Below are 25783 nucleotides of genomic sequence, written 5' to 3'. Positions count from 1 at the left end.
ATCTGATATGAGCAACTTGACACATTAATTCCCTCTCCTTGGAAGGCCAAACCAACACCAATTTGTGCTGTAAGCATTTCAAAGGATACAGGGTATATGTTATTCAGGATACAGAAAATATGATATTAAATAGAAGCAATATTCCAAATAATCCAGTGAAATGAACACTTCATATTATGGGCATAAAACTCCATCATGGACAAATTCAGAACAACTGCAAAGCAAAAACATATGAAAGAGAAAGATAAAACTGCTTGTATTCACATTATTTATTAAAAATGTTTAGCCTTTTTTAGAATACCATTAAATTCTGAGCCTTAACTCATAGCACTAATTTCACAGATTATGTTAAGTAGCATTACCCATCAAACTAAATTGAGGACCTGTGTACTTTACCCAAGAAAAGTGAAAATCCACTGTACACAGTTCATACTGTTCACAACTTTGTTTGTATATTCTTATAATTTCTGATTTCTGTCAAAAATAACAGCCGCTTTTGAGAGATTCTGCTCATATGGGCATTTTTCAATCTCTCTGATGTCTGTCATCCACCTCAGCTTCCTATTTTACTGTTAGCAGTGTGGGGGATAAGAGGGTTGGCTTTTGTGTTTACTATTTGTCCTTTTAGATATATTTATAAATAGTGTAAATTACTGTAAACTTTCCATAATGGCATGCTATCCTTAGTATTCTATTATGTAAGAGGGGTTTTTTCCTCCTTTTGGATAAATACTTTGTTTGTCGTCCCCCCTCCACACACTTTCCAGATGGATAAACGTATGTTAACTGATTCAAGATAGCCATTTAATTTGGGATATTTAACATATTTGCACTACCCCCAAGGTGCAGCAGACCTGTGGTTTTCACCCAATAAAAAAAGTAGGCAGACAACAAACTTTTGCACTGCAGCAAACATTTTCTCTCACTTATAGAACTATAGACAAGCTCCACTTCTCATGCCAACTTACAAACTTACCACCTAGTTAAAAAATCAGAGTGAATTATAACTTTGCAATATCCAACACCTCTCAAACTTACAGTTTAAAAGAACACTCTTCAAAATAACTTTGAGAATTTGCACTGTATATTCAGTAAACACATACTAATTAATCATTATTATTAAAGCAAAGCAAGACAAATTAGTGCGCTCTGAATTCATACTAGACTACTCAGTAATAAATGGCTTTGTGTATTTTATTTGCTGAACAGACTAAAATTTTCTCTTTGAAAAGAGATCAGACTCAAAAATACTATTTCAGTTCTGTTTATATACCTCTGTCTGCTAAGAACAGCAGTACCAAGAACAGACTTTGATTGTTCTATAAAGCAGACTATACATAAAGACAAGCATTAATTCTGCTTTCAAAAGTCACATATTACCGATGGTTATCTGTCATGATCCTTTCACGTTTAACAAGCATGAGCCCCTACGGCTCAGTTTGGCCGGGGGTGGGAGGGGGCAGAAACAGCACTTGACACTTCCATTCAGGCCCAAAGAGCACGGTGCTGCACAGAAGCTCAAAATAACCAAGTTTGATGCCTGATATCTTGAAGAACTTCCCTCTTACCTTAGAATAGTCAATCTAACAGCTCACTGCCCTCAGCATGGATGGTCCCACTCTTGAAGAACTTCCCTCTTACCTTAGAATAGTCAATCTAACAGCTCACTGCCCTCAGCATGGATGGTCCCACTCCCTCCCTGCTTCATTCCCCCCTCCTCCCTTGCTTCACACTCCTGCCATCACTGAGCAACAACAACGATGCTTTTCTTGTCCTAGTTAGCTTTCTGTTGGTTTAGCTAACTAAACTGGCTCACAAATGATCAGATACAGACGAGACCCAGGGCAACGATATAGGTAGAACTAGAAGCATTAAGAAGTTAGATCAGCGCGGCAATCTTGCCCCTAAACAGCTACAAAGCCAAATATTTGCAGCTTTTGACAGGCTTTAATTTCTAGCCACCTTACAGTCCAAAGGTTTCTATGTGGCTAACAGGAAGAATTTATGTACTTCCTAATCTTAAATGCAAATTTTGAAATCTACAATAACCAGTCTTTTTCAGGATGGTCCAGAAGGCAGTCCACTCAATCTCAATGCTTCAACACTAGACAAGCCTGTTAGGACAGGCCTTCATAAATCTCAATCCGAATGTCTCTCAGTATTCCTGCACCCAGCACAAAATTTAGAGCCACTGACATAGCCACACAGCTGGTGATGCACTGGACAAAGAGAAAATTGCTACCTGCCCTCCATTGCTGGAAAGACTGAGACAGTCTTCCGAAACCCTCAATCCCACCAGTGGAACTCTAACACTGACAAGCAACTAAAAATGTTTTTCAAACCTTCCTCTCATGAGCCACTCGAAAGCAAAAATTCCTAATTTTTATCCTACATAGCTATGCAAGAAAGATTTCCTTCAACTCTCAAATCCAAATTTAAACCACTTCTCCTTCCTTGAACTCAGTGAACCTATTTGTATTAACACTAAAAAATAAAACCTCACAGAAACTCTTGCAAGGTTTATTTGGACCCTTTACCAAACAGATTCATCAAGAAGAATAACAGATACTAATATCTGCTTTCTAATGATGTTTATCAACCTCCCAATAATTTGCCCATAAATCATTTCCCACAAAATGTCAAAAATCAGGATCATCAGCTTGTTTTATCATTTGCTTCAAACAGAATTCGTAATATGATGGATAGTTATAAAAACACAAAAGAACATGTTCATAACACAGGAAACAGTTTTTCTGAAGCTTATCTATTTGTTTGTGTAAATATCGGTTTGAAAATTGAAGAGAATTAAAATAATTTTTATAATGATGGCATGGAGGTTGAAGTAAGCATCTTCAAACAAAAGCATCTCAGGCTTGCTAAAACATGTTCGTAATATCAGCTGAAATAGCAATTTAGTATCCATGTCCTGATCTTCTAAGAGTGGAGAAAAAAACTTGGTATGATCTATACTGTAAATCAACTTTGACAAAACAGCAGCCAGCTCCAAAATAAGAGAAAAGTTATTCCCAAGAATTTTGACAGAATTTTGACAGAGTTCATATATATTAAAGCAGTAAATTCACAATTAAATTACAAGAAACCCTAATAAAAACATTGACATTTACCAAGAAAAGTTTTTAACTTTTAAGAAAAAATACTAAGTTTATGAGTTCAGCACAAAACTAGCTTTGACTATGTGTATAACCAACACATACAGGCTACCAAAACCCCAAACCAAGTAAAATTTGTTCCTCACCCTACAATTCACCGAGCATAAAACAACTTCACTATGGTAAAACCTAAGCAAATAATAATAAAACCAGCACTTCTATTTCAAACTGAAAAACCATTAAGAATAGATATTACAACGACATTTACCTGGAAATAAGCTACAGGAAAAGTGAATAGCATATATAGGGTCCATAGTTCAGAGTGTATCACTATAAATTTGACAGAGCAACTTGCACCTAGGAACCAGAAAATTAAGATTTCCCACTGAAATAGGCACAACTCATTTGCAACACTACATTAGTTCATTCACTTCCAGGAAAAAATTGCCAACCTAAGCTGTGAGAACCGTGAACAGAGGAAATGCACCTAAATGCAGTGTGCTGTGATTACATGCTTCATCTACTGACATACAGTTTTGCTTCATAAAGTATGAGTAGCCCAATGACTAAAATTACAGGTACAGGTATCCAACAAAATTTGCAGAACTTTGATTACTAAGCAAGAAGTTAACTTCAGGTGCACAATTAAGTGTGAAAGTGTAATATTTGAAAACAAAATCCAACAAAACCAGCCAGCAGACTCTATACATAGACTCTACTGAAAATTTGCTGCAAAACATGGTACTTAAATCAGTATTTTCTTCTTCAATAAAATATTCTGCTGAACATAAAAGAGTAAGATTTCACTTTCTTAAAGCACTGACTGGAGAAGCTCATCTTACATGGTGCACCATGGTGGTGCACCACTTCCTGCCTTAAAACCTACAGCACTAAGCCACAAAGATTAATGACTGCAAATGCAAGTAAAACATGAGCAACAGACAATAAATTTTAGAGAGCTTATTAACTGTAGGATGCAGAAGCTGACTACTCTGAATTACAATTCTTGATCAATATTATTCAATAACTGCAATCTGAAAATAAATTATAGAAGGCAACAACTAGAATGCCACTTGTAACTAACACTTAGGGTTACAACACTTACTTTACATCAGCAACTTGCATATTTACAAATTTTATTTTCACACCTATACATACAGTATTACAACCGGCAACTCCCATTACCACTAATAAAATGACTCATGCTATTTCCACATCCACTCAATAGAGAATCAGTCCTACTCTTCCCGAACTCCAGGTTGAACTTGTGACACTATTAAATGCATTAAATTAGCTTTCCTGGCAAAACACAGAACATTTAATGCACAGGAAAAGTAGATTGGTTGAGTGATAAATACTTCACTGACTTTACCAGCTACACCGACTCACTTAAAAGGAAACAGACAAGATGGTCCTACATTTAGACTACCCTCACTAAACCTACTAAACTAACAACAAGCTCATTGTAAACCTTGAGTATACAGAGATATGCACTAACAATTTGAGCAACCATTTAATATAGTTACAATTCCGATGGGCATATATTGTGACTGAACTACTACCATCAAATTTTATTTCATAAATTAGAATCAAACACATAGAAACAACATCCTTCAAGTACTTTTTTTCTAATTTTGTCATAAATGTTGAAAACATTTGGTGTAACTTCAGAAGATTTTTTTATTTTTATATATCCTGATAGAGGCTATCTAACTCTCTCCTTCAAGCAATAGCATCTGCCAACCTTCCTTTAAATTATCAGCTCCTTGAAGATTACATACTGTGAGATACAGTAAAGTAAATGGGAAGGAGGAAAAGAAAAAGTAAAGAACCCAAAAAGATCGTTAGTATTACTACTGGTTCCTTTATAGTAGCACCAGAGTCCACCATCCAGTTACTTCCACTTTCTGCCTTGAGGGAACATGGAGAAAAGTGGATCGTGAAACCACTTGCAGGCTGAATGTGAGACAGCACCAGAGGGGAAACATTGGAGAAGTACTAACAGTTTCACTTAGTTAGCCAGCGTCTTCAAATTTGCAGAAAGCATCACTTCTTGAAATCAAAAGAACACTGGCTGCATACAGTCCTATTAATTGCTAAGCTTAGTTTCCCCTTAATTGCTGGGATTTAGTGACAACGACAAACACAAGTAAACATTAATGCAAACGGAACGTACTGAAGTAATATCCCCTCAAACACATGTGTTGGGTTTACATGGCAAGGTTTTGGTAGCAGGGTGGCTGCAAGGGTGGCCTCTGTGAGATGCGATCAGGAGCTGCCCCCATGTCAGACAGAGCCAGTTCTAGCCAGCTCCGAAACAGACACCACTGGCCAAAGCTGAGCCAGCCAGCGGTGCTGGTGGCACCTCTGTGGTAATATATTTAAGAAAGGGTAAAAAAACCACTGTGAAGCAATTGAAAAATGCGAGAGAAACAACTCTGCAGACACCAAGGTCAGGTGTCCGAGGAGGGGGAGGAGGTTCCCCAGGCTCCCTGCAGCCCATGGAGAAGACCATGGTGACAGAGGTTGTCCCCCTCTGCAGCCTGTAGAAGACCCCAGCTGCAGCAGGTGGATATGCCCTGAAAGAAGTTGCAGCCCATGGAGAGCCCACACTGTAGGAAGCTCCTGAAGGAGATGCAGCCTGTGGAGAGGAGTCTATGCAGGGCCAGGTTTTCTAGCAGGAACTACGGCCTGTGGAAGACCCACACTGGATCAGTCTGTTCCTGCAGGACTGTACCCTGTGTTGGGAAGGACCCATGCTGGAGCAGTTCTTGAAGAACTGCAGCCTGTGGGAAGGGCCCATGTTGGAGCAGTTCGTGAAGGACTGTATCCCATGGGAGGGACCTCACGCTGGAGCCGGGGAAGAGGAAAGAGCGGCAGAGACAAAGCGTTATGAACTGACCGCAACTCCCATTCCCTGTCCCCCTGCACCACTCCGAAGGAGAAGGTAGAAGAGTTGAGAATGAAGGAGTGAATTTGAGCCTGGGAAGAAGTGAGGGGTGGGGGAAAGGTGGTTTTAGTTTTGTTTCTCACTATCCTGCTGTATTTCTAATTGGCAATAAATTAAACTCTCCAAGTCATGTCTGTTTTGCCCATGACAGTAATCAGTGAGCCATCTCCCTACCTCTATCTCAACCCACAAGCTTTTTTATTTTCTTACTTTCTCCTGCTGTTCTGCTGAGGACGGAGAGTGAGAGCTGCTTGGCAGCCACCTGGCAGACAGTCAGTTAACCCACCACAGTACGCTACTTCAATTTTAAAATCACACATTTTTTATGAAGTCCTATCATAGCCTGGTGGGCCAGATACACCTATGTACTCATTCATTGCACTTAGGACTAAGATACTATAGCATATTGTCTATATATCCATCATCACTGTTTTACTCGTTTTCTTGTATTTTTTAAAAGAGTTTCAACTTGCCAGCATCTTCCCAAAGTTCTGGACTTCAGAACTGGAAGTTCACTGGAACTAATCAATATCCACTTTCATGCCTGCAGAACAAGTGTTCCATCAATGCTAACCTTAATCACCTCTTCACCGAAGTTGGATTATAAAAGAAACCAGTTTAAGGAACAGAAAGGTTGAAAACGACTTTCCTCTGATACTCTAATTTCTGATGGTTAAATAAATTCTACAAATCTAACTCAGCTGCCTGTGTTAAGGGGATACGTATCTCATATTCAGCAAACAGAACAGAGATCTTTCTTGAACTTTTCTATAAACTGTAATATCTGCAATTTCCTATATACTGGTACCAGTCATTACAAGCAACTCCACAGAAATTGCACACTGCATTACTAAAGCTGTAACCACTATGTTACTATTTGTAAAGGACCACCATTTCCATAATGTAAAACTAATATGCCAATTGATGCCTTATTTTCTTGTTCAGTCTACTGGAAGATGCTTCCAAATGTACAGCTACCTGGTTTTGCTTAGAAGGTCTAAGTAAAATTAAAAAATATATGGAAAACAACTATGAAACTAATCAATCTATAGACTGGAGTAAAATTACTGAGAAACAAGTAGTTTTCACCTTTATGTCTATTTAAATAGTGATCTGCAGGGAGCTGAAGGCAAGTACTTCTAATAACCGGAAGGATGGAATATTAACAACAGGAATAAAAATCCCCTTTCCACCCTTCCACTCACAAACACCAGAAGGCTCTTTCTGTATATAAAAAGCAATACAGTCATTGCAACCTGAAGACTATGAAGAGAGGAAAAATCAGAAGTTCGCTCTTCCTTTTCAGTCTCTAGAGCTGACAAGTAACTCATAATAATCTTGAAAAACTAAGAAATACAGAACCTTTTAGAAGAATCTGAACAATACAGCAAGCAGAAATGCTATGCTCCTTCTGAAAGCTGAGCAGGGCACAGAGGCTTGGCTTTTCACTCAATTGTGCATGTTAACTTTGATGGTGGGACTTTCCTCCACCCCGAATCTGTTCCTGATAGATTTACTGGCTGAAATGCCTCCATCTGGTAATTTTTTCTGACCCTTTCAACAACGAATTAACAGACACAAGCATTCAGTTACTCTAGAAAGCTCCATGCACCGCACAAAATGAAAGGCTGATTTTTTAAAAGAGCGGTGATCACGAGAAACAAACAAAAGATTATTCCAGAATAGACTTATACAGGACAAGCTCAAAGAAACTGGACAGGCCAAGACAGTGTTGGAATTTATGTTAGTACACCAGTAAAAAGATGTGCAAATGGCGTAATTGCTTGGTTTTGTTACTTGCACCACCACAACTAGAAATTTTCTTTAGGATACTCCTGATCAGAAGTAATGCAGGAATGTGAAAATTTGGAGAACACAGCACACTGTCCAGTATAACTATTCTCTGCTTTTTATAAAAGACGCAGATAAATCAATGCAGACTGCATATATGTTTTTTATATCATCAAGTACATCAGATAATCAAATTTTATAGAATTGCTCTGTTGCAGTTTAAACTGAGACTGAACAGAGGACACAGCACTAGTACATAAAGCGTTGAACAGACAGTATAAAACTTAACCTGTGATTGACATTCTCAGATACCACAAAAACATCCTCCTAAATAAAAATGCATATCTTCCCCTCCTCTTTAAGAGGTATGACATAGAAATAACTGCATGATTTCTCCAAGTTATGAGAAGAATAAGACCTTTTCAGCAAGAAAAATTATTTGATTTCTGTAGTAACACAAGCAGATTAAAATGAGAAATTTATGCTTAAAACCGAATTATTATTATTATTAGAATCATAATTACAGAAAAATTATTAAACTAATTGCTGTAGTATACAAGTTGAAATTATATTTTAAGGTTTTTTTCTATCAATTTGTTTTCCTATTTAACAGAGTACCTTACTAGGTACTTGATTGGCTGGAGGGTTGGGAGACCAACTTACCCAGCGGGAAAAATTAAAAGGAACAACCCTTGGTGAAGAACCACGAATGAAAAAAATTCTTTTTGCCCTCACAGTAGCCTTTTGTCTTTCATTGCTGCAGGTCAATTTATTAGATATCTGCTGTATTTCCTATCATTTTCCACAAAATTTTAAGCTGATGTACTCTGATATACTACTGTATCACAGACTCAAGGGAAGGGTAACAATTTATGTAACATTCCCTGTTGCTAAAGTAATTGAGCTCACCAAGTATCAATCATAATTTGGATAAACACTACCAAAATTTTTTAAAATGGATTTTTCATTTCATAAGCAGAAGTCAAATGAGTTACAATCACCACAACTCTACTACTACGAATTAGCAATTTCCACAAGTAAGAGTACATGTTTGATTATTTCAAAGCTGCTGCCATGTTGCTAACAGGGGGAAAGAGAAAAAAACACATTCACCTTACCACTGAACTTCAAATTCTTCATTAAACTGACCTATACCTCCTCCACTGACTTTTGCAACAATTTCTGTATTTGACAATAACACCTCAAAGCACCAACTGGCACAAAAAGAAAGGAGAGCAGCTTGCCTACTGACAAATACAGGCCAACGTAATGCCTTCAATGCCCCCATCTCCCCATAGCGTATCATTCTGCAGGTCAAGTTCAGATCTCAGTCACGCTCTGAGCCTCCTCTAGGACATCTCAAGAATATCCACAACAAAACCTTTTGCCAACAGCTAAAGGATTACAGTAGAATTAGTCCATCTTCACTACATGACTACCTGGATAATTACTGTTCCACATGCTTCTGAGCAATCACAAGCCCATCCTCACCACAAAATTCAAGGCTACTGTTCTTGAATATAATTTGTACTTAATTGGACATAACAGCTTTGGAATAATAATTATTATTAGAAGCAACATCACCAATATGCAACTAACCAATAGTTATATCCATTTACCTATACACACTCTCGCAGAAAAGAAAAAATCAGTTTTGTATACAGATCCTGTGCAAGAGTTTATATAGCTCTGGTACCATAAAGGTAGGGTGGGTTTGCTGACAGATCTGTTACTAGGACACTCACATCACTAAATCCAGAATCCCCTCATGCTGGACCTCTTCCCTACAATAATCCCACTCTATGGTTTCTCAGCCAATTCCAAAGGCCAGAGCCTATTGCCTGGCTGATTTCCCCCATTCCCCACTTGTTTAAAATTTAAACATGTTCACGCTGTGACCCATACTGCACCTCAAAGTCAACACTCACAACACAGTTTCATTCTTCTCACCTCCCCCTTAAAGCTCTCTGTTGTCACGATGCTTGGATAAATTGCCAACAGTCAGGGTATTGCTGTGTGGTAGCCAGAATCCATCAGGCTGACCAAGAGTGCCTCATTCTTTTCCGTCACTCACCATCTGTCTGTATCCATCTCCTATTATCTTAGGCTGTCCTTACGGACTGTAAGCTGTCTGGGGAAATAACCATCTTTTTTGGTTCCCTATTTGTACAAAGCAGCATGGAGTCCTCCTCTGTAGTTTTTATTAAAACAATAAAAGTGGAGCTGTTCAATACAGATTTTATAAACTTTGACTTATATGAAGAACACAAAGAAAGGTCAGAGAAAGAAGAAAAAACCCAAACTACATCCACCTCTTCCAACCCAGTTCTGCCTTCCAAGACTTCTCCCCCCTAATCCAGAAACATCGGTTTCCCAGTTTTCAAAAAAGCATAAATTTAAATACATGTATATCTGGTTATGACTGTAATGAAGTATTTCAATGTATTTCTCTTAAAGAACCGTAAGTCATGCTAGTTCAACATAGGAAAAGTTATTACATAATAAAATACACGTATATAATTCCACTGTAATTGACAGTTTGTAATGAAACATTTAGTTGTTTTGTAAATGACCCCAAATATGCAAAGTCTTCACTCTAAAAGGACAGTTGGTCATTCAACAGTTTAAAAGAAACAGTCAGCTTTTTTACAGGGACATTTTAAGTATTCTCTGTCACTGGTTAAATATCCTCTCCCATTTTCACTTATAGAATAATCTTGCCTCAGATCTCATCCCTACTTGCCCTCTGGAAACGCACAAGCACGCTCCACTTAGGGGACTGAAAGCAAAAATAAAACTGGGACCCTCTGTGCTCCCAACAAACATCACAAACCCACGTCCCCCTCCTTTCTTTCCTACACACTCAGTCCCTTCTTAGGAATGACCCACAGCTAATGGTTTGGGTTTTTTCTTTTTTTTTTTAAGTTGTTTTTTGGGGAAACTCTTTCATTTGGCCCTGCAATCATTATCAAAGTAAACTGACTATATTTTGCTTCTCTTTCTAGTAAAAAAGAAAGAACGGAAAAAAACAAAGTCCTAACACTAAAGCCACTCTGCCTTCGGAGTGGTCACTGCAAAAAATCACATGCTGCGGTAGCAATTTATGCTTGAGCTCTTTCGCCCTAATTCTGTATCACCTCTACTACATCATGTTTTCATCCTGCACCTACCACTCGGTTGCTGCCCATTCTATCGAATACCGCAGCCCTGCTTGGGAAAGGAAATACAAACCGACAGACATCTCCCAATTAAAACCTATGTCATTGTGCTCTAAGTTAACAAGCACAAATACTGTATTTACAGGAGTCAGGTATCTCCTCGGCTTATCACATCATCTCAGTGCTGTCAGCAAAGGAGAGGGGAAGGTGGGAAGGGAACGAAAAGGAGCAACAGAGACACAATCCAAAATAAGTATTCAATACGCTCACAAAGTGGAAGGAATTTAATTTAGAAATCAATTAAATATTTAAACGCCTCGTCACTCCGGGGTAGTTAATTCTGGAGGTGACCAGCCTTCCTCCTCCCCGGGCTGCAGCAGCCGGTGCCACCCGCTTGTCGCCCCCCATCGCCAAAAGGGACGGGGGGTGGCACGACCCCGCTCCCCTCACCTGCCCGCTCCACGGCGGGCCGACGGCACCCGTCGACCCTCGGGACCGGGAAGCGAAGGCAGCCCCACAGAGAACGGCGAGGGAGGACACGACCCTGCCCCGTGCCCACCCCCGCCGCCGGGGCCGCCTCAGCGCCGCGCCACTGGGGCCGCCACGGGGCCGGCGACCGTTAGGCGGGGACCGCGACCGTTAGGCTAGGACGGCGACCGTTAGGCTGCGCGCGCCCCGCCCCGCCCGGCGCACCTGGATGTAGTTGGTCTCGCAGTATTCGGCCACCCGCTCCAGGTTCGTGTAGCTATCGAACAGGGCCCGGCGCCCCCCCGGGATCTCCTCCTCCAGCAGCATCTGCAGCTCCGCCATCTTCACATCCTCTCACCCCGTCCGTCTGTCCGTCCGTCCTCTTCGTCCGCGCCCACCCCCCCCCGCACCCTCCGCGCGCGCGCTCCCGCCGCGCCCCCCACCCCCCCCCCCACCCCCGGCGCTACCCACCGCCCGGGCCCAGCCTCGCGCCGCGGGCACGGAGCGCGCCAGACCCCCACCGCGGCGGGGGCGGGGCGCGGCCAGGCAACACCTCCTGCGCATGCGCCCGCCCCCCACATCCCCTCCGTCCCCCCTTCGTGCGCCCAGTTCCGGTCCGGCGGGGGATGTCCGGGCGGAGCGGGGTGAGCCGGCGCCGGCGAAGCGGGGAGGGGGCCCGGGGCCCTCCCGCCGCCCTCACCGTGAGCATCTCGTAGGAAAAGCCGCTGGAACAAGCGATTCCTGCGTTATTTTGTCTTGGTTTGGGGTTTTTTTAGCGGCCGTTTGCAGGTGATTCGCTCCGGAGGCGACAGCGAGTGCCGCACCGAGCTCTTGCCCTGGGGGTGTCCCCCGGTGCCAGCCGCTGCGGCGCGGCGTTCGGCCGAAGGGCGACCACCAAACACTAACGTGTGTTTTCACTTTCAGGAAGTCTTGGCCTGCCCCCCCCCCCCGCCCCAATTTTGCATCAGATTGCTCAATGGCAGCTTGGTAGCAGCGCTCTTCCAGAGCATAGGTCTAACGCAACATCCACTGATACCGCTGGAAGCTTTGCCTTTGAATACAGCGAGCTAGGGTCAGACCCTCGTTTTAATGTAGCTACTGCTCAGCTCTTCTGATCAGTAGGGGAAGAACAGAATGTTTCTTTTGTGCGGATTCTGTCTGAAAAGCTGCTATTGTACAGGGGCGGCAAGAAGGGTAAATTCTCAGCCGTCAAGTAGTGAGCTTTTCAACTTTAACACAGAAAAGCATATAATGAAGGGTCAGCAGAAAGAGAGGAAGAACAGCCTCATGGCTGAAGCCATAAGTTAGGAGGCCTGTTTGGTCAGTTCCTGGCGTTAACACTGACTTCCTTTATGTCCCAGGCAGCTCCTTCAGTATTTCTACAATTGTGATAAAAATGCCCACGCTTAGAGGAATGTGGAAGGCTTTCCCACTGAATTCCTTCACCTGAACCTAAACATAGACTTTCTCCCAGGGGAAGAAGGAGGAAGGAAAAAGAGAAGGAAAAAAAAAAAAAAAAAAAAGGTGATCAGCAGAAACATCCCAGCTTTCTCTAGGGGAGCTCATTTGTCTCTTTGAAATGAATTGCAGCTGTGATTACTCACCTCATGTTCCCATGAGGCTCCACAGAGCTCTTGCTGCCTCTGTAGTGCAGCCCTGGGTTATCTGACATCCTTTATATACTCTGATATGACAGCCTGGTATTTTCCCAGCCTTCATGTTACAGACACTTCTGTGGTAGTCACCAGCTAGAGGAGATCCAGTTCTGCAGTCCTTGTACATCAACCTGGTACTATAGGAACAGTTCTCATGCCTTGAAAGCTGGTGCAAAGGCATCCAGTTAGATATGCCTGGCCTCCAGGTGACTTCTAGAATTACAAGCAGATTGCAAACACCTGGTGGGGTCAGGCAACACACATGTAGTCTTTGGGCCAGGCTTTTTAAGTTTCTTCCCTTAAAAAAAAAAAGTGATAGAAATCCCTGCCCTGAGGGATATCTGCCTGGAAACATTTCCTCTTAACTTGCTTAGTTCTCCCCTGTGAAGCATGAGTCAGAGTGTTCATTATACTGCTTTAAAAACCCTCATGAGCAAAGTATTTTTCTCTCATTTTTAAATGTGGCCTAAAATTCACAACTTGCAACTACTTGATTGTGTGTTTTAATTTTTCCACAGGCAGTTTAAATGCCAAGAGTAATTTGTATTTTACAGCTGTAGTAGCCTTAATCTCACAAAAAGGTTTGAGAATCCCAAAACACCCTGCTAGAGACCCCTCGCTCCATGATGTATGTGGGGGGAAGAGGGGCGACTGCTTAAGAGCACCCGTACTCTGTAACCCAGCAGCCACACTCCAGCACAGGGCTGCACTAGCGCTGGTCTCCGGCCACCTGCAGCTCTCCACAATGGATACTGGCGCTCCCTGCCCTAAAATGACCAAGGACTGAAGAAGTGAGCATCATGCAGCCTTGCTCTTGGTGCTCTCTACCCCCAAAGCTTATAAACCATGAGTCATATATCCAAAAATACTGATTTTGCTGTAGTTAAAGAATAAATCCTGGTTGTTAGCCCCCCTGCTGATTGTTCATGCACCTTTTGAGAGAGCTGATCCGAGCTTTTGCTGCAAGGGTTCCAGGAAGAAAAGCCAACCAAGTCAACTCACAAAGGGCTGCTGTACAGTGTGGAGCTCCAAGTCTTGTCCCATGCCTCCAAGAATCAGCCACGGCCAGGCTTCACCTCACCCGAGGGCCTGCAGCTGATGAATAACACCTTTTGGTAATGGGCCCCACTCTCCCTCCACAGTAGCTTCAGCTTGGGCTCTGCTCATGGCACATCTGCTGCTGGAGCTCCAGGGGTTGCTCACGCCCACGCTCCCAGGACTCTTCGTGTTTCTGTCAGGCTGGAGGCAGGCTGAGGCTTTCCTTCTCTCTTCTTTCCTTTGCTTTGCAGGTGTGAAGTCAAGCTGTCATTTGGCAGCTCCCCAGTAAACCTGCATGATCTTTCTCTTGGCAAAAGGAGAAAGCTGTCAAGATGTAAAGAGGAAGGTTCTCCAACGATGCTGTTAAGAGTTTTAACTTGGATTAGCAGCACCAGACTGTAGGGAGGGGTAACTGTTATTTGTGCCATCTTCTCTCTGTGCTTTTGGGTGCCATCAGGTCCTGCCTTCAGTGGAAACCTGGAAGAGCCCATCTGCTCTCAGAGCTGCACTCAGCATCAGCAAATCTTCTCACAGGGAGCTACCACCTGTGGGTCAGGCACCTCTTGACCTCTCAGTGGCCCTGCTGGCAATTTTTACGGTGTAAGAAAAAGCATTATCTGAAATATGTGCACACAGCTGTCACCAGAGTAGCTGGGCTAACCTGTCTGAGTAATTAGGTGCTTGTTATCACAGCATGTTTACATTTTAATAGGGTACTGTTTTGTGGATTTAACTTTAAATATGAAGAGCCCTGCTGTCAGAATAATGGCTATCTTATAATCCTTTGTACACATAACGAAAATAATTTGAAATAGTGTTTAAATTAGACCAACTGAATGCAACTATCACCTCCCTAAATTTACATAAATGACTTCCCATCTGTCAATTGATGTGCTAAACTAATTTTAAGCTTTTATACTCCCTCATCCCTAATTACAGTATTACACACTTTAACTTCTCCAACTTTTTTTTAATCCTTTTGTGCAAGATTGTCCCTTAGATCAGTGTCTTCAAGACCTGGTAGCAAACATATTTTCCACCTAAACATGCTGTTCAGTTACCAGAAAATAGAAAGGCAAGCATCTAGCCTGAGACTCCAAACTGGAGGTAAAGATCCAAAAGTACAGGGAGACCACAGTTCTTCCAAGTTCTCTCACATGCGTTGGGTTTTTACCTCTTCCAGTCACCCAAGGGCGTCCCCTGATCACAAAAATTTGCACAGACAATCAGATCCTGTGGTCATGTGCAATCTTGCAGGTGGGCACTGTGTGTGTGTGTCCCACATCCCACAGTTTGAATTAACAATTCTTAATTAGAGAAAAGTAATAATGGGGTAGTTCAAAGGCCTCCTATTTTTGGCACCACAGTAAGAAACCGCAGCTGAAAGCCTCTTCCATTTTCTTTGCTATATAGAAAATGGAGCAGCACCCTCACCACATCAGGGTATGTGAGTAAACATCCCGTTCAGACAGATGACCAGGTCAGATCTCTGACAGATCCCGCTGCAGGTTTTCAGTTCACTTGTGTAAATAACACTGCTCTAGTTTTATGAGATGCCTATTTCTGAGCATTTTTCCCTTGGTGGGGAGTGGGTCGTATTTTGTAAATGGTAGAAACAAAAGCCGAAAATCCCAGCACTTGCTGCATCACATGGAGCTGAGCAGATTTGCAGCTCAATAAAGGACAAAGGGCTCCGACACCAAACATACAGTCATGTGTACTGGTCATATACATAGGCCCAGGCCCTTTAGCCAGCAGGTAAGATGTACTGGAGGGGTGGAGGAGGGAGGTAAAATTGGAGCATTGAAGAAAATAGTCTGTAACTGCAGTATGTACCTTCACTCCTTCAACAAGGACAAAGTCATGCCACCCTGCTCACTTCACATAGCGTCTGAATCTGTGTCTGGCTGGATGGCAGGTCTTTGCCATCTTTTGCTTTGCAAAGCACCTGAAGCGAACAACAGCTTGTTTAACTCCCCCGGCTATTCCAGAATGGCAGGGGTGGCCTCCCGGCAGAGAACCCAGCTCATACACATCCAGCGCTGCAACAAATGCTGTCAGGATCCTGAGGCGTCTTAAACACTCAACCTCCAGTCCTCACTGTAAAACGGAATGAAAAACCCACACACCCTGCAGCTGCACATTCTCCTCCTGCCTCCTCGGGCATTCAGCAATTTGCTGGGCAATCAAGATTGTAACCATGGATAACCTCTCTGCTTATGAGAAACTGCATCTGGGTAAAGCGCTTGTTGCACAAAGGTTAGAAGTGACCCACAAGGTAGTTTACATCTCATGGAAGCGTTTAGCCCTAACCCTATTTCAGAACCACCTCAGATAGAGGCAGTGCGTGATTGACACCTGACACCTCACAACACCTCCAGAGAAGGCAGGACATGTTGCAGAGATTCAGACTGTCTGTTCTTGGACACGTCTTATTCTAAATACCAAGCTTTTTTCTAGGAATTCAAGTTTTCTCTTGAACTTTATTTCAACACAGCACTGTGTGAGGACAGAGCCAGTACAAGGAGAGAAACTCTCCAAGGGATGAAGAGGTCAAGCTAAATAAGAAAAATAATGATCTCCTAACATTTCAGACTTTAAAAGAAAACAGGCAACAAATGGTGTCAAAGAGAAGCCAGCACAAAGCATAGTTTCTCATCAGTTCCCCTCCAAGGGTCCAAACAACAAAGCACTCGGGGAGAGGGGGAAGAAAGAACAGCTCTAATTTGATTTTCTTTCCTGCCAGTATTCCTTCTCAAAGATGCCAACTCAGACCAAATGTGAGTCCCTTCCCACCCTGTCCTGACCCTTGTGGCATCCCCCAGGTAAGGTCTGATATGGCTGCTGAGAAGACAGACCCTGAAGGGTAGGTAGTGGAGTTAACGCTCCACTACAGCACATGGCAAAATTCCTCCTCTCTCAACTCTTGATTCCAGCTCACTACAGACTGGAGCTGATTTCGCTGGCCTACTTATGCTTTTTTCACATTTGCAAGTTTCCTCTGCAGCTACAACAGTTAGAACCATTCTCTGAGGTCTTTTTTTCTTCCTATATATAATTAAAGTTCAGATTTTTAGGTACTCACATAACTCCAGGAACTTGCCCCCTGGAGCTTTTTTAATCCTGTCCTGTTTGTAATCATGCTTTTACCACATAAACCACTTTTAAAAGTTTTTTTCATGGCCTTGCATATTCTTAGGAGCCACCAAACAAATGTCTGTTGTTCCTGGAATTAGCGTAACTCCCTTGCATGGTAAGGATAATAAAACACATCTGTGAAGTCATCTTTCCTCCTTCCATCATGCATCTGGTCAAGTAATCCCCTTTCACGAGGCTGTGAAGGCCGCTCCTCTTTGCACAGCTTTTGTTCACTACCACAGTTTGCATCTCTCTCCTTCTCCCAGCTGCTCTGTCCTTCTGTTTGGCTAACACACGGGAGCATTTCAGCCCATTCTCTTACCCACAGCTATTTTTGACAATATGGTAACAGCACAAATCTCAGTGATGCAGTACTGCCTAACAGGAGATGGAGACTGATGGCTCCCCATCAGTCGCAGCAGCTTCACCCACCTCAGCCTGAATCTGGTTTGACTGAATATTTATGTGCAGAAGGCAGCCAGACCTCCCCACACTGTCTCCTCTGAGAGGGAGCTTAAAGGACTCATTTATTGCAACGGCAAAGACATCTCTGAATTATATGAGTGAGCTTTTAGCAGGAAAGAGTTAGAGACTAAGCTGTACCCATCTTGCTACAAACTAGTCAAAGTCACAACCTTGGCACCCTGCAATATGACAGGACCCAAATCACTGACTATCATGTGTCAGCACACAAGGTTTGATTTGTCTCATACAGGTATAAGGATTATTTTTTTTCCTGCATCTTTGTCTCGTTAGGACTGAGCTTTCCAGGGAACACAATGGAGAGAGGTGTTCACACCCCTGTATTCAAATGGGGCAGCATATTTAACCTATTTTGCAGATGCCAACTTTAGCTAACAAGCTTCTGGTGGGTTGGGGCTGAGCTGTGTGTGCAACTGTGGTGTACAGCAGCTTGTGACATTGGTTTCACGAGGCCCTATCACACTACCGCTTCCCCAGCTAGGGAATGTGATTGCTGTGGGAGACATCCCTAGTGTGGGGCCAGAGGTGAATGGCTGGAAGGTCACAGGTTGGTCACCCTCCACCTAATGGAGTCTGGGGTTGAGCCATTACTGAAGGATAAATAAAGCTGAGCTCTGCTGTTCAAAGAAATCATACAAGCCTGTGCAGATCCCTGGCCTCACACAGAGATTTATTTGAATCGGGAAGGCCAAGGCAATTCATCCTCTCTGAACAGCCTCATTCCCTGCTCTGTGTGCTCACTACCCATGGGGCTCCACTATGCATTAGTTCTCCTCCTTCCCTCTCTGCACTTTTCTGCAGCATGTAATCACTAAATATAATCTGACAGCTTACTTTCTCAGGTCCACAGTCTCAACACCCATGCATTGCTTCTCTGTGCCAGAAGCTCTATTTTACAAGTCAATCCGTAGTCTCCCTCCCAGCTTATCCCGCATGAGCAATGAGCACATCCTTGCACCCTCTCCCTTTTCGCACCCGTCACTGTTGTTGGAAGGGACTCGCACAGCTATTTGCAGTAGCACATCCCTCAAAAATCTATCAGCCTCAGAGCCACACAACCAAGAGTTAACTGTTCTGGTTGTTTTGCAAATGCCAGCTAGCCCTCAGCTCTAATCAGTTTGTCCACTTCTGCTAGTTCCAGTTTTGGCTTAATTCTAAGTCTCTTTGAAGCCATCAGACATGTATAATTTCATTGCATAAGGGGGCGCTCACATCGAAGTGGTATCATACTACTCTTCAGTAACTTTCTGCCTCACCAAATTCAAAAAGTGCCATATTCCTCCAATGAGCACTCACTGAAATGTCATTGAAATCTGCTTTCTACCTGTATTACCTGACCTAATGCACAACAAATCTCAAGGGCCTATTATTTATTCCAGAAAAATCTGGTCCTTGTCAGTGTACATGACACCTCCAACTGAAGGGGTCATTTAGCCACCTGATAGCTGTACTCCTTGATTCAGGAATCCAGAGTTCATTAGAGAACTGAGTGTTGTTTAAGTATATACATCACTAGGATAAAGAGATTATTTCAGGGCACAGACTGGCTATCATCGCTAATATGTAGGAAGAGGAACAGAGGAGCAAACATACAGCTGGTGTACTTTTGTTCCTCTACTGCCAATCTGATTTTTCAAGCTGTTTTTATACAAAGGAAAAAGCAGAATGGAGACATCCTTATCTTAAAAAAATGGCTGGGAGCTCAGTGAATTCAGCAGCTCTTAGGATAAAATACCCGCAGTAGCCTTCCCCCTCCCCTGCCTCCTCAGGAACCAGCAGTATTTCTCACAGCTTTCCATTAACTGCTTTTATTATCTGAATGTCTGCCCACATGAGTAATTGAGTGAGTCACATCAGCAAAAGACTTGGTGGAGTTTTATGAGGAGGCTGCACTGTAAAATTTTTTAAAAACACAGTTTAATTTACAGAATGAGGATTTTTAGCTGTGGTGACAATTTCAAGACCAGTGCTGCGTTAGTGGGAGAAAGAAACGCAGAGGTGATAAGGATTTCCAGTTCTTGAGGGTAATTGAGAAAATGTGATTGCTCAGCTCAGTTTCCCACACTGGAACAGTACAGCTATAAAATATATAAAGGCTAAAGCAGGATGTGTGTTTGCAGTATTTTTACCTTTACTACGTAAAAGTCACCATCAAGCTTCCTCAAGCACAAAAGAGGTTCACTATGAACTATGGCGTATATATAGCAACAGGCCCTACCTAATTATTGCTGCTGGCATTTGAAGCCAGAGGCCTGATCCAGCAAACCCTCTATACCATTTCCTTCTTCTTTGCATTATAGCAATACTAGACTTACAAAGACATCTAGGCATTTAAATAGTCAAGTAGGTGCTTAATGCAATATTCAAAATCCAAACAACTAAACAGCTTCAAAAATTTGGTTTCTGATGACTGAAAGCCACAACTAAGATCTAAGTGCAGCTGTGCTAGGCCAACCCATGAAAGTCAGCAGTATTCAATGCAGCCACACAGCACAAACAAGTCACAGTCACACAAAGGTTTGCCCAGGCCCACGCTTGAGGTTAATTTAGAGCAGTCTGTTAGCAAGCAAGCAATTTGCTCCTTCCTTTTACAAGAACAATACCATCAAATCAAGGCGCAGGCTCCAGCAAATTTAATATGAATTCTGCACAGCAGAAGGACTAAGTGCTCCACACACCCTCTCTGTTCCCAAATAACTTGTCACCAATGAATGTGGGGCAGCTGCAACCATTCGTCCAGCTGGTTTTCCGTCATATGCGATGGTGTATTCTTGCAGGCTTCCCTGTCAGCTCCCGTTAAGTCGCACAGCTCACTCTTCTCCCCCCAAGGCACCTTTCCCCCATTCAGACTCCTGGAAGAGCTTGCAAAAGCAGGGCAGCCACCTCACAGAGCCAGGGCATGTTCAGAAACTAATCTGGCACACAGTGGGCAACCTCCTTTCTCCCCAGGCAGGACAGTGGCAGGTGGTAGCCACGCTGCCAGAAGGCTGGGCTTTTTGGTCTGGAAACTGTATTTGTGGAAGTTTAGAGCTGTGTGAGAAGGCTCGTACATGTTGCAACAAGGCAGCAGCTCTTCTGCTCCCCCACACAGCAGTGATCGTTCCTGCTGTCTAACGCCCATGGTGCCCCGAACCCCGTCACTGTACCCCGCTGACTTACAAGCACCCGAGGATGGAGTAAGAGGCAGCTTGTGACATACTGGATACTGAAGGCTGCTGAGCAGGAACTGAAGTTGTTGCATTTCTGTAATTTAGGTACCGCAGGGTTCCTGCATCTCCCGGGGTCCAACTGTAAGGCGAATGCATGGAGCTAAAGCATCAGTGTGCAGCACAAAATACCAGTGGTCCTAAAGGAAGGGATGGAATAAACATGATATACATAATCCGTAACTCACAGCTAACAAGCCCTGCATGAGCAAATCAGTTGCTTTTCAGCCCAAGAAAGTACAAAGACAGAGTATGCATTTTCATGCTAGTGCTGACATCAGGGCAAGAATATTATTCCCAGAATTAAAAATAATGTATCTGACAACACTGAATTCCAACAGAGGATCCAACAGTGACATGAAAAGTGCAGCTTTTTTTGACACTGGCGGTAGGCTTTATCAGTGAAGATACAGGAAAGTTGACAAGGGTAATAAAGTTGCCTTAGCTAGAGCTGAGACTTGCTTATTCTGTTCCAGGGTCTCGGCCATTATGAAACAATGCTACGAAGTGCCAATTTCCACACTTCGACAATATGAACTTTGCTTTTTCAGACACCCTTACTTGCTTCCCCTCCCTCACTCCAAAAGACAAATGTCCAAATAGGACTGTTTTTCCCCTTACTGTTCCAATAGATTTTTGTTCCTTTCCTGGATTTATGGCCTAGAGAAATTTGGTCAGGGCAAGAGCCTTAATGGGCACCTTCTCTTTTATGTATGACTATTCATTCTCTCCCAGCCTCCCCTCCCCAAGGCTTCAGAACACAAAGTACTTAGGAATCCTTTAGTCTATTGCTGAAACACAGCCCCTGAGCCAGCAGATACACAGCACTGCTGGAGCATCTCGTTCCATCAGTTGAATTAAAGAACTGAATCCAGCTGATGGCTGGGCCCAGCAAGCTCTCTTTTAGAGAGGATACCCAAGGCCTTCTGCTGTAAAGCTCTGAAGGGGAAGATGATCGCTTTACCCTTGCTGCAGTGTCTGAGTCATTACTGAGTTGGAAGTGACTGTTAAAAAAAAAAAAAAAGCCTTTTTTGGTGAGACTAGAAAGTTGGCAGCCAAGCAAGCACAGCATTGGATGTCTCACTGCCAGGCTTGTGACAGAGCTGACCTGCCTGGATGCCAGCACGGAGGTGGGAGCAGAGCGTGCCAGTGCCCCTGCGTTGCTCAGCACTGCAGAGACTGAAGAGAAGCTTCAGAGGTGGCCCTAGCACTGATACCCCATATAAAAAGCAAACATTTCCTGCCTAATAGTGTCACTGGAGCATCACTTGCCCACCTGCAGCAATGTTTCACTGTCATTGAGGTAACCAAGACACTCTCCAAGGACACATTTTACCTGGTTCCTCTGCCTGTTCAGTTCTGCATCCCCTCCTCCTTGGCCAAGGGAAAAAGCCTCAGCTACCTTATCACTACTACTATCACTTATCTCTATGTCAATTATAATTAAGAAATTGCTCCAAATTACACTGGTTTTAATATGGAACCCTGAAGATTTGTCCTTGTGACTTTTTACTGGCCCAGCATTGATCTATTTAAGCTACTTTTCCCATTAAAGACATGATCAAGTGCTTGCACCAAACAGAGGTGTTGGTGCAGATATGGAACTATGACTGACGCTTTTTGCCTCCTGGAAGCAAGGCTTTTCTTTACAGAAGCATTAACATCAGAGCAATTACACATACTTCATTTATCTTGGGTTCAGGGTCCTCTGTATAAGAAATAGGAATGACCCAAAAAGTAGGGGGAAAAAAAAACTTTCCATTTGAGCCCTCCCCCAAATCTTTTTGTGGGAAACACAACAGTGTTTTGAATGCTAAAATTCACAGATTTAAAAATACTTATCTTCAAGGACTGTTGCTATAGAAACCCTTATCTTCTCTCTTTCCCCACCCTCCATATGTGATGAACATTTTCTTAATCTTTTTTTTTTTTCTGCATGTGGTGGTTCCTCTTCCCCATCTGCTACCACCAACAACCTGGCACTGAATCTGAAGAGATGTCAAACAGACCTTTTGTTTAGCTGAAAAGTGATTGCTAAAACCAGTCCTGAGCTCAACTAGAGAGAGATGCCAAGATGGGTACTTACTCTCAGGGTCCAGAGAAAGACACCTGGAATATTTTCTAGAAATTCCTGTTTCGGAAAAGTGGAAAGAAGCAGTAAGAGCTGCTATGGTAATTACAACAGTTCCACTTCCTGGTGGCATAACCCACAGGCGATGAAGATCTTCCTTCTCGTTAGAAGTATTTTATCCCCTTCCCTGTTACTCTTGATAAAAGGGGTAGGGAAATGGGTGGAGTCCGGTATGCTCAAAGTGCTTTCATGAAGGTACTGCTCTACCCCACTCCTTTTGCCTCAAAGCTACAAGAGGATCTGGGCACAGCAAGGAAGCCAATAAACTGTAGAATTCACTCTGCTGATTGGGATATATCTACATCCAAGGGTCAATATCAGGGACTCCCTTCTACAGCATCAGCAGAAACCTTGGGAAGGTCGCACATGGCCCTACTGAGGAGTGAGACTCTACAGGTATCTCCTGCTGTCAGTGAGAATGTGTACACAGTACCCAAGACAGAAAGAGGGAGGAGGCAATGCTACTTACCTGTCAGTTAAGCAGTACCAAAATGTTCACAAACAAACTATGCAGGTGAGATAGATATATTGTTTTCCCAGTTTGGACTGCCAGCAGCCCCAGGTTCATGTAACTGCACAGCTAATGGGGACTGGCACAAGAGCTGCCCAAGGTATTTTAAATCGGCAAACGTCCACTCTGCCCAACAACCAACATTTACTTTTACAGGAAGTAAGACAGAAGTTGTCAAGAACATCCTTTCTATTTAATGATGGAAAATAAAACATACAGCCCTCAACTCTGTGTTGCATGCCACAGACGTTACCAGCAAGACCTTAAACTGCTGGGAACAGAACACGTTGCCAATTTGCAATAATGGCTCTATATGCAGCCCAGGTTAATTAAAATCTAGAGGTAACACTATTCAAGGATATTTTGGAGGTAGTGGGAGGCTAGCTCAATAAGCTATCTGCTCTGCTCAGAAGTTATGTTAACAGCTGTCTCACCAGTTGCCACCAGTACAAGGGGCAAAAGTATAAGGCTTCATTAGCCAGAAACATCCATGACAATCAATTAGCGATGGCCTGACATCTCCCAGCACCTGTGCTGGCTGCTGCTTCTGAAAGCAGCAGGTTGCATAGGCACAGAGCTACATTCAGCCTCTTCCCTTCCATGAGTTTGTAGCCCGTTGTAGAAGCTTGTTCTACAGTAAGAGTCCAAGGAATAAAAGGACAGCTTTTCTGTATGCTTTTCAAAACCATCCTGTGGGATTTGTGAAGCAGCTTTCTGGTGTAGAGCAGGAATATGAAACATAAAGAGCATTAATTCCCTTTATTATAGAAGCAACCTCTCTCTTGGCTTTGTTCCTAGATGGAGGCATTTTTTTCCACTGGTTGCAATGCTTGCTCGCATCCCCATGTTACAGCCAGACGGGATCTCTGGGCCTTAGATGTGTCCTTAGTGTGTGGGACTTAGTGCAGGACTGACAAAACCCTATTCTCTATTGACTGGACTCCTGAGATTGGCTATCTGCTACAGTGCAAATGCTGACTCAGGCTTTTCCCCAGGCTGGCATCTAACAATGCTTTGGCTTTGACTGCAGTCTGGTGACACATCTACCGTGGACTCCCTATGCCCAGTCATCTTTTTCACAAAATTTGTAGGAACATAACAGTGCTGAGATGCAAATCTCGAACCCTTGTCAAATGCAGCTGATTTGGCCCAAGGGCTCAGAAGTTACTTCTTGTGAGAAAAGAACGGAGAAAATGGACAAACCCAAGTGGCGAAGGGGGGCACGGTCCAAGAACACAAGTCTTCCTTAGATAACTCGGCCAAACAAGAAACAGCTGACAGTGCATGCCAAACAAGGGGTGAAGGGAGAAAAGGGACAAAACCGATATTTCCAATCAAAACAGATTAAAACTTCACAAGAAAGCTCTACATTCCCATACAAAAAAGGGGGTTTGCTGCATAAGAAAAGGATCCATAGCTGGGCTGATGAGCGTGACACTGCATCTTGATAGCTAGGCTGTTTGAAGTGACCAACACATAGAGGAATGGAAACTTAAGAGACTTCAGCAAACAATGTGGCTGTGACCTCAGTGTCACTCTGAGCAGGGCATAACAAATGCTTGAGAGCACCTTACCTCCCTCCTTTCCCTCTATGCTCAACACATTTCCTTAACTGATGAGTCAGGGTGGTTTTTTGACAGCAGTTTTAAGCAAACACAAACTAATCATTGGCTTTCTCCAGCACTTCAGGCCCCATTCTTCTCTTGGATCAGTCACGGACTGCTGTAGCATGCTTGGTTACTGGCCCAGGCTGACAGCAGTCTTATAGGATGTGATACATGTGCAGGCTGATGGAAAATTCATAGCAAATTATATGGAATTACTCCCATTTTTGATTCCCATAACTGGGGAAGGGCTGTTGCAAGGCAGTTGGCCCATACAGCTCCAGCAAGGCAGAGAAATACTGTAACATTTCCAGACAATTACACTTAGGAAGCTTTTCTGGTGTCCGAAAGCTTCAATCCTACAACATGGCTACAAGAAAGCAGATCTTAACCACTCAGTTATATGACAGTCAGCTATTCTTTGTCCGGTTCCTAGCAGGCACAATGCTATCTTACCATTTTTTCTCAAGAAGGCAATAACTTAGCCTCCATTTTGCATTCTCTGCACACTGGGGATACCTTAAAGTAAAATCCTTTACC

The 25783-nt window shown here is 43.2% G+C and overlaps 1 protein-coding gene across 43 annotated transcripts in view; it reads right to left on the bottom strand.

The window, feature by feature from the left end:
• The window catches only part of ABI2 (abl interactor 2), a gene marked incomplete at both ends in the record, with an annotated part of 67303 nt that extends 55484 nt beyond the window's left edge, over nt 1-11819 (bottom strand). For all 43 annotated transcript variants that reach the window (XM_082001659.1, XM_082001681.1, XM_082001697.1 and 40 more), the window contains one exon: nt 11703-11819. In XM_082001659.1, the coding sequence (XP_081857785.1) occupies nt 11703-11819 (117 nt within the window). The remainder of the gene's footprint in view (nt 1-11702) is intronic.
• Nucleotides 11820-25783: the final 13964 nt, after the last annotated feature.

This window comes from Phaethon aethereus (genome assembly GCF_964289735.1).
Source record: "Phaethon aethereus genome assembly, chromosome: 6".
NCBI lineage: Eukaryota > Metazoa > Chordata > Aves > Phaethontiformes > Phaethontidae > Phaethon > Phaethon aethereus.
Note: the sequence above shows the minus strand (reverse complement) of the source record. Positions and strands in the feature narration are given on the sequence as shown.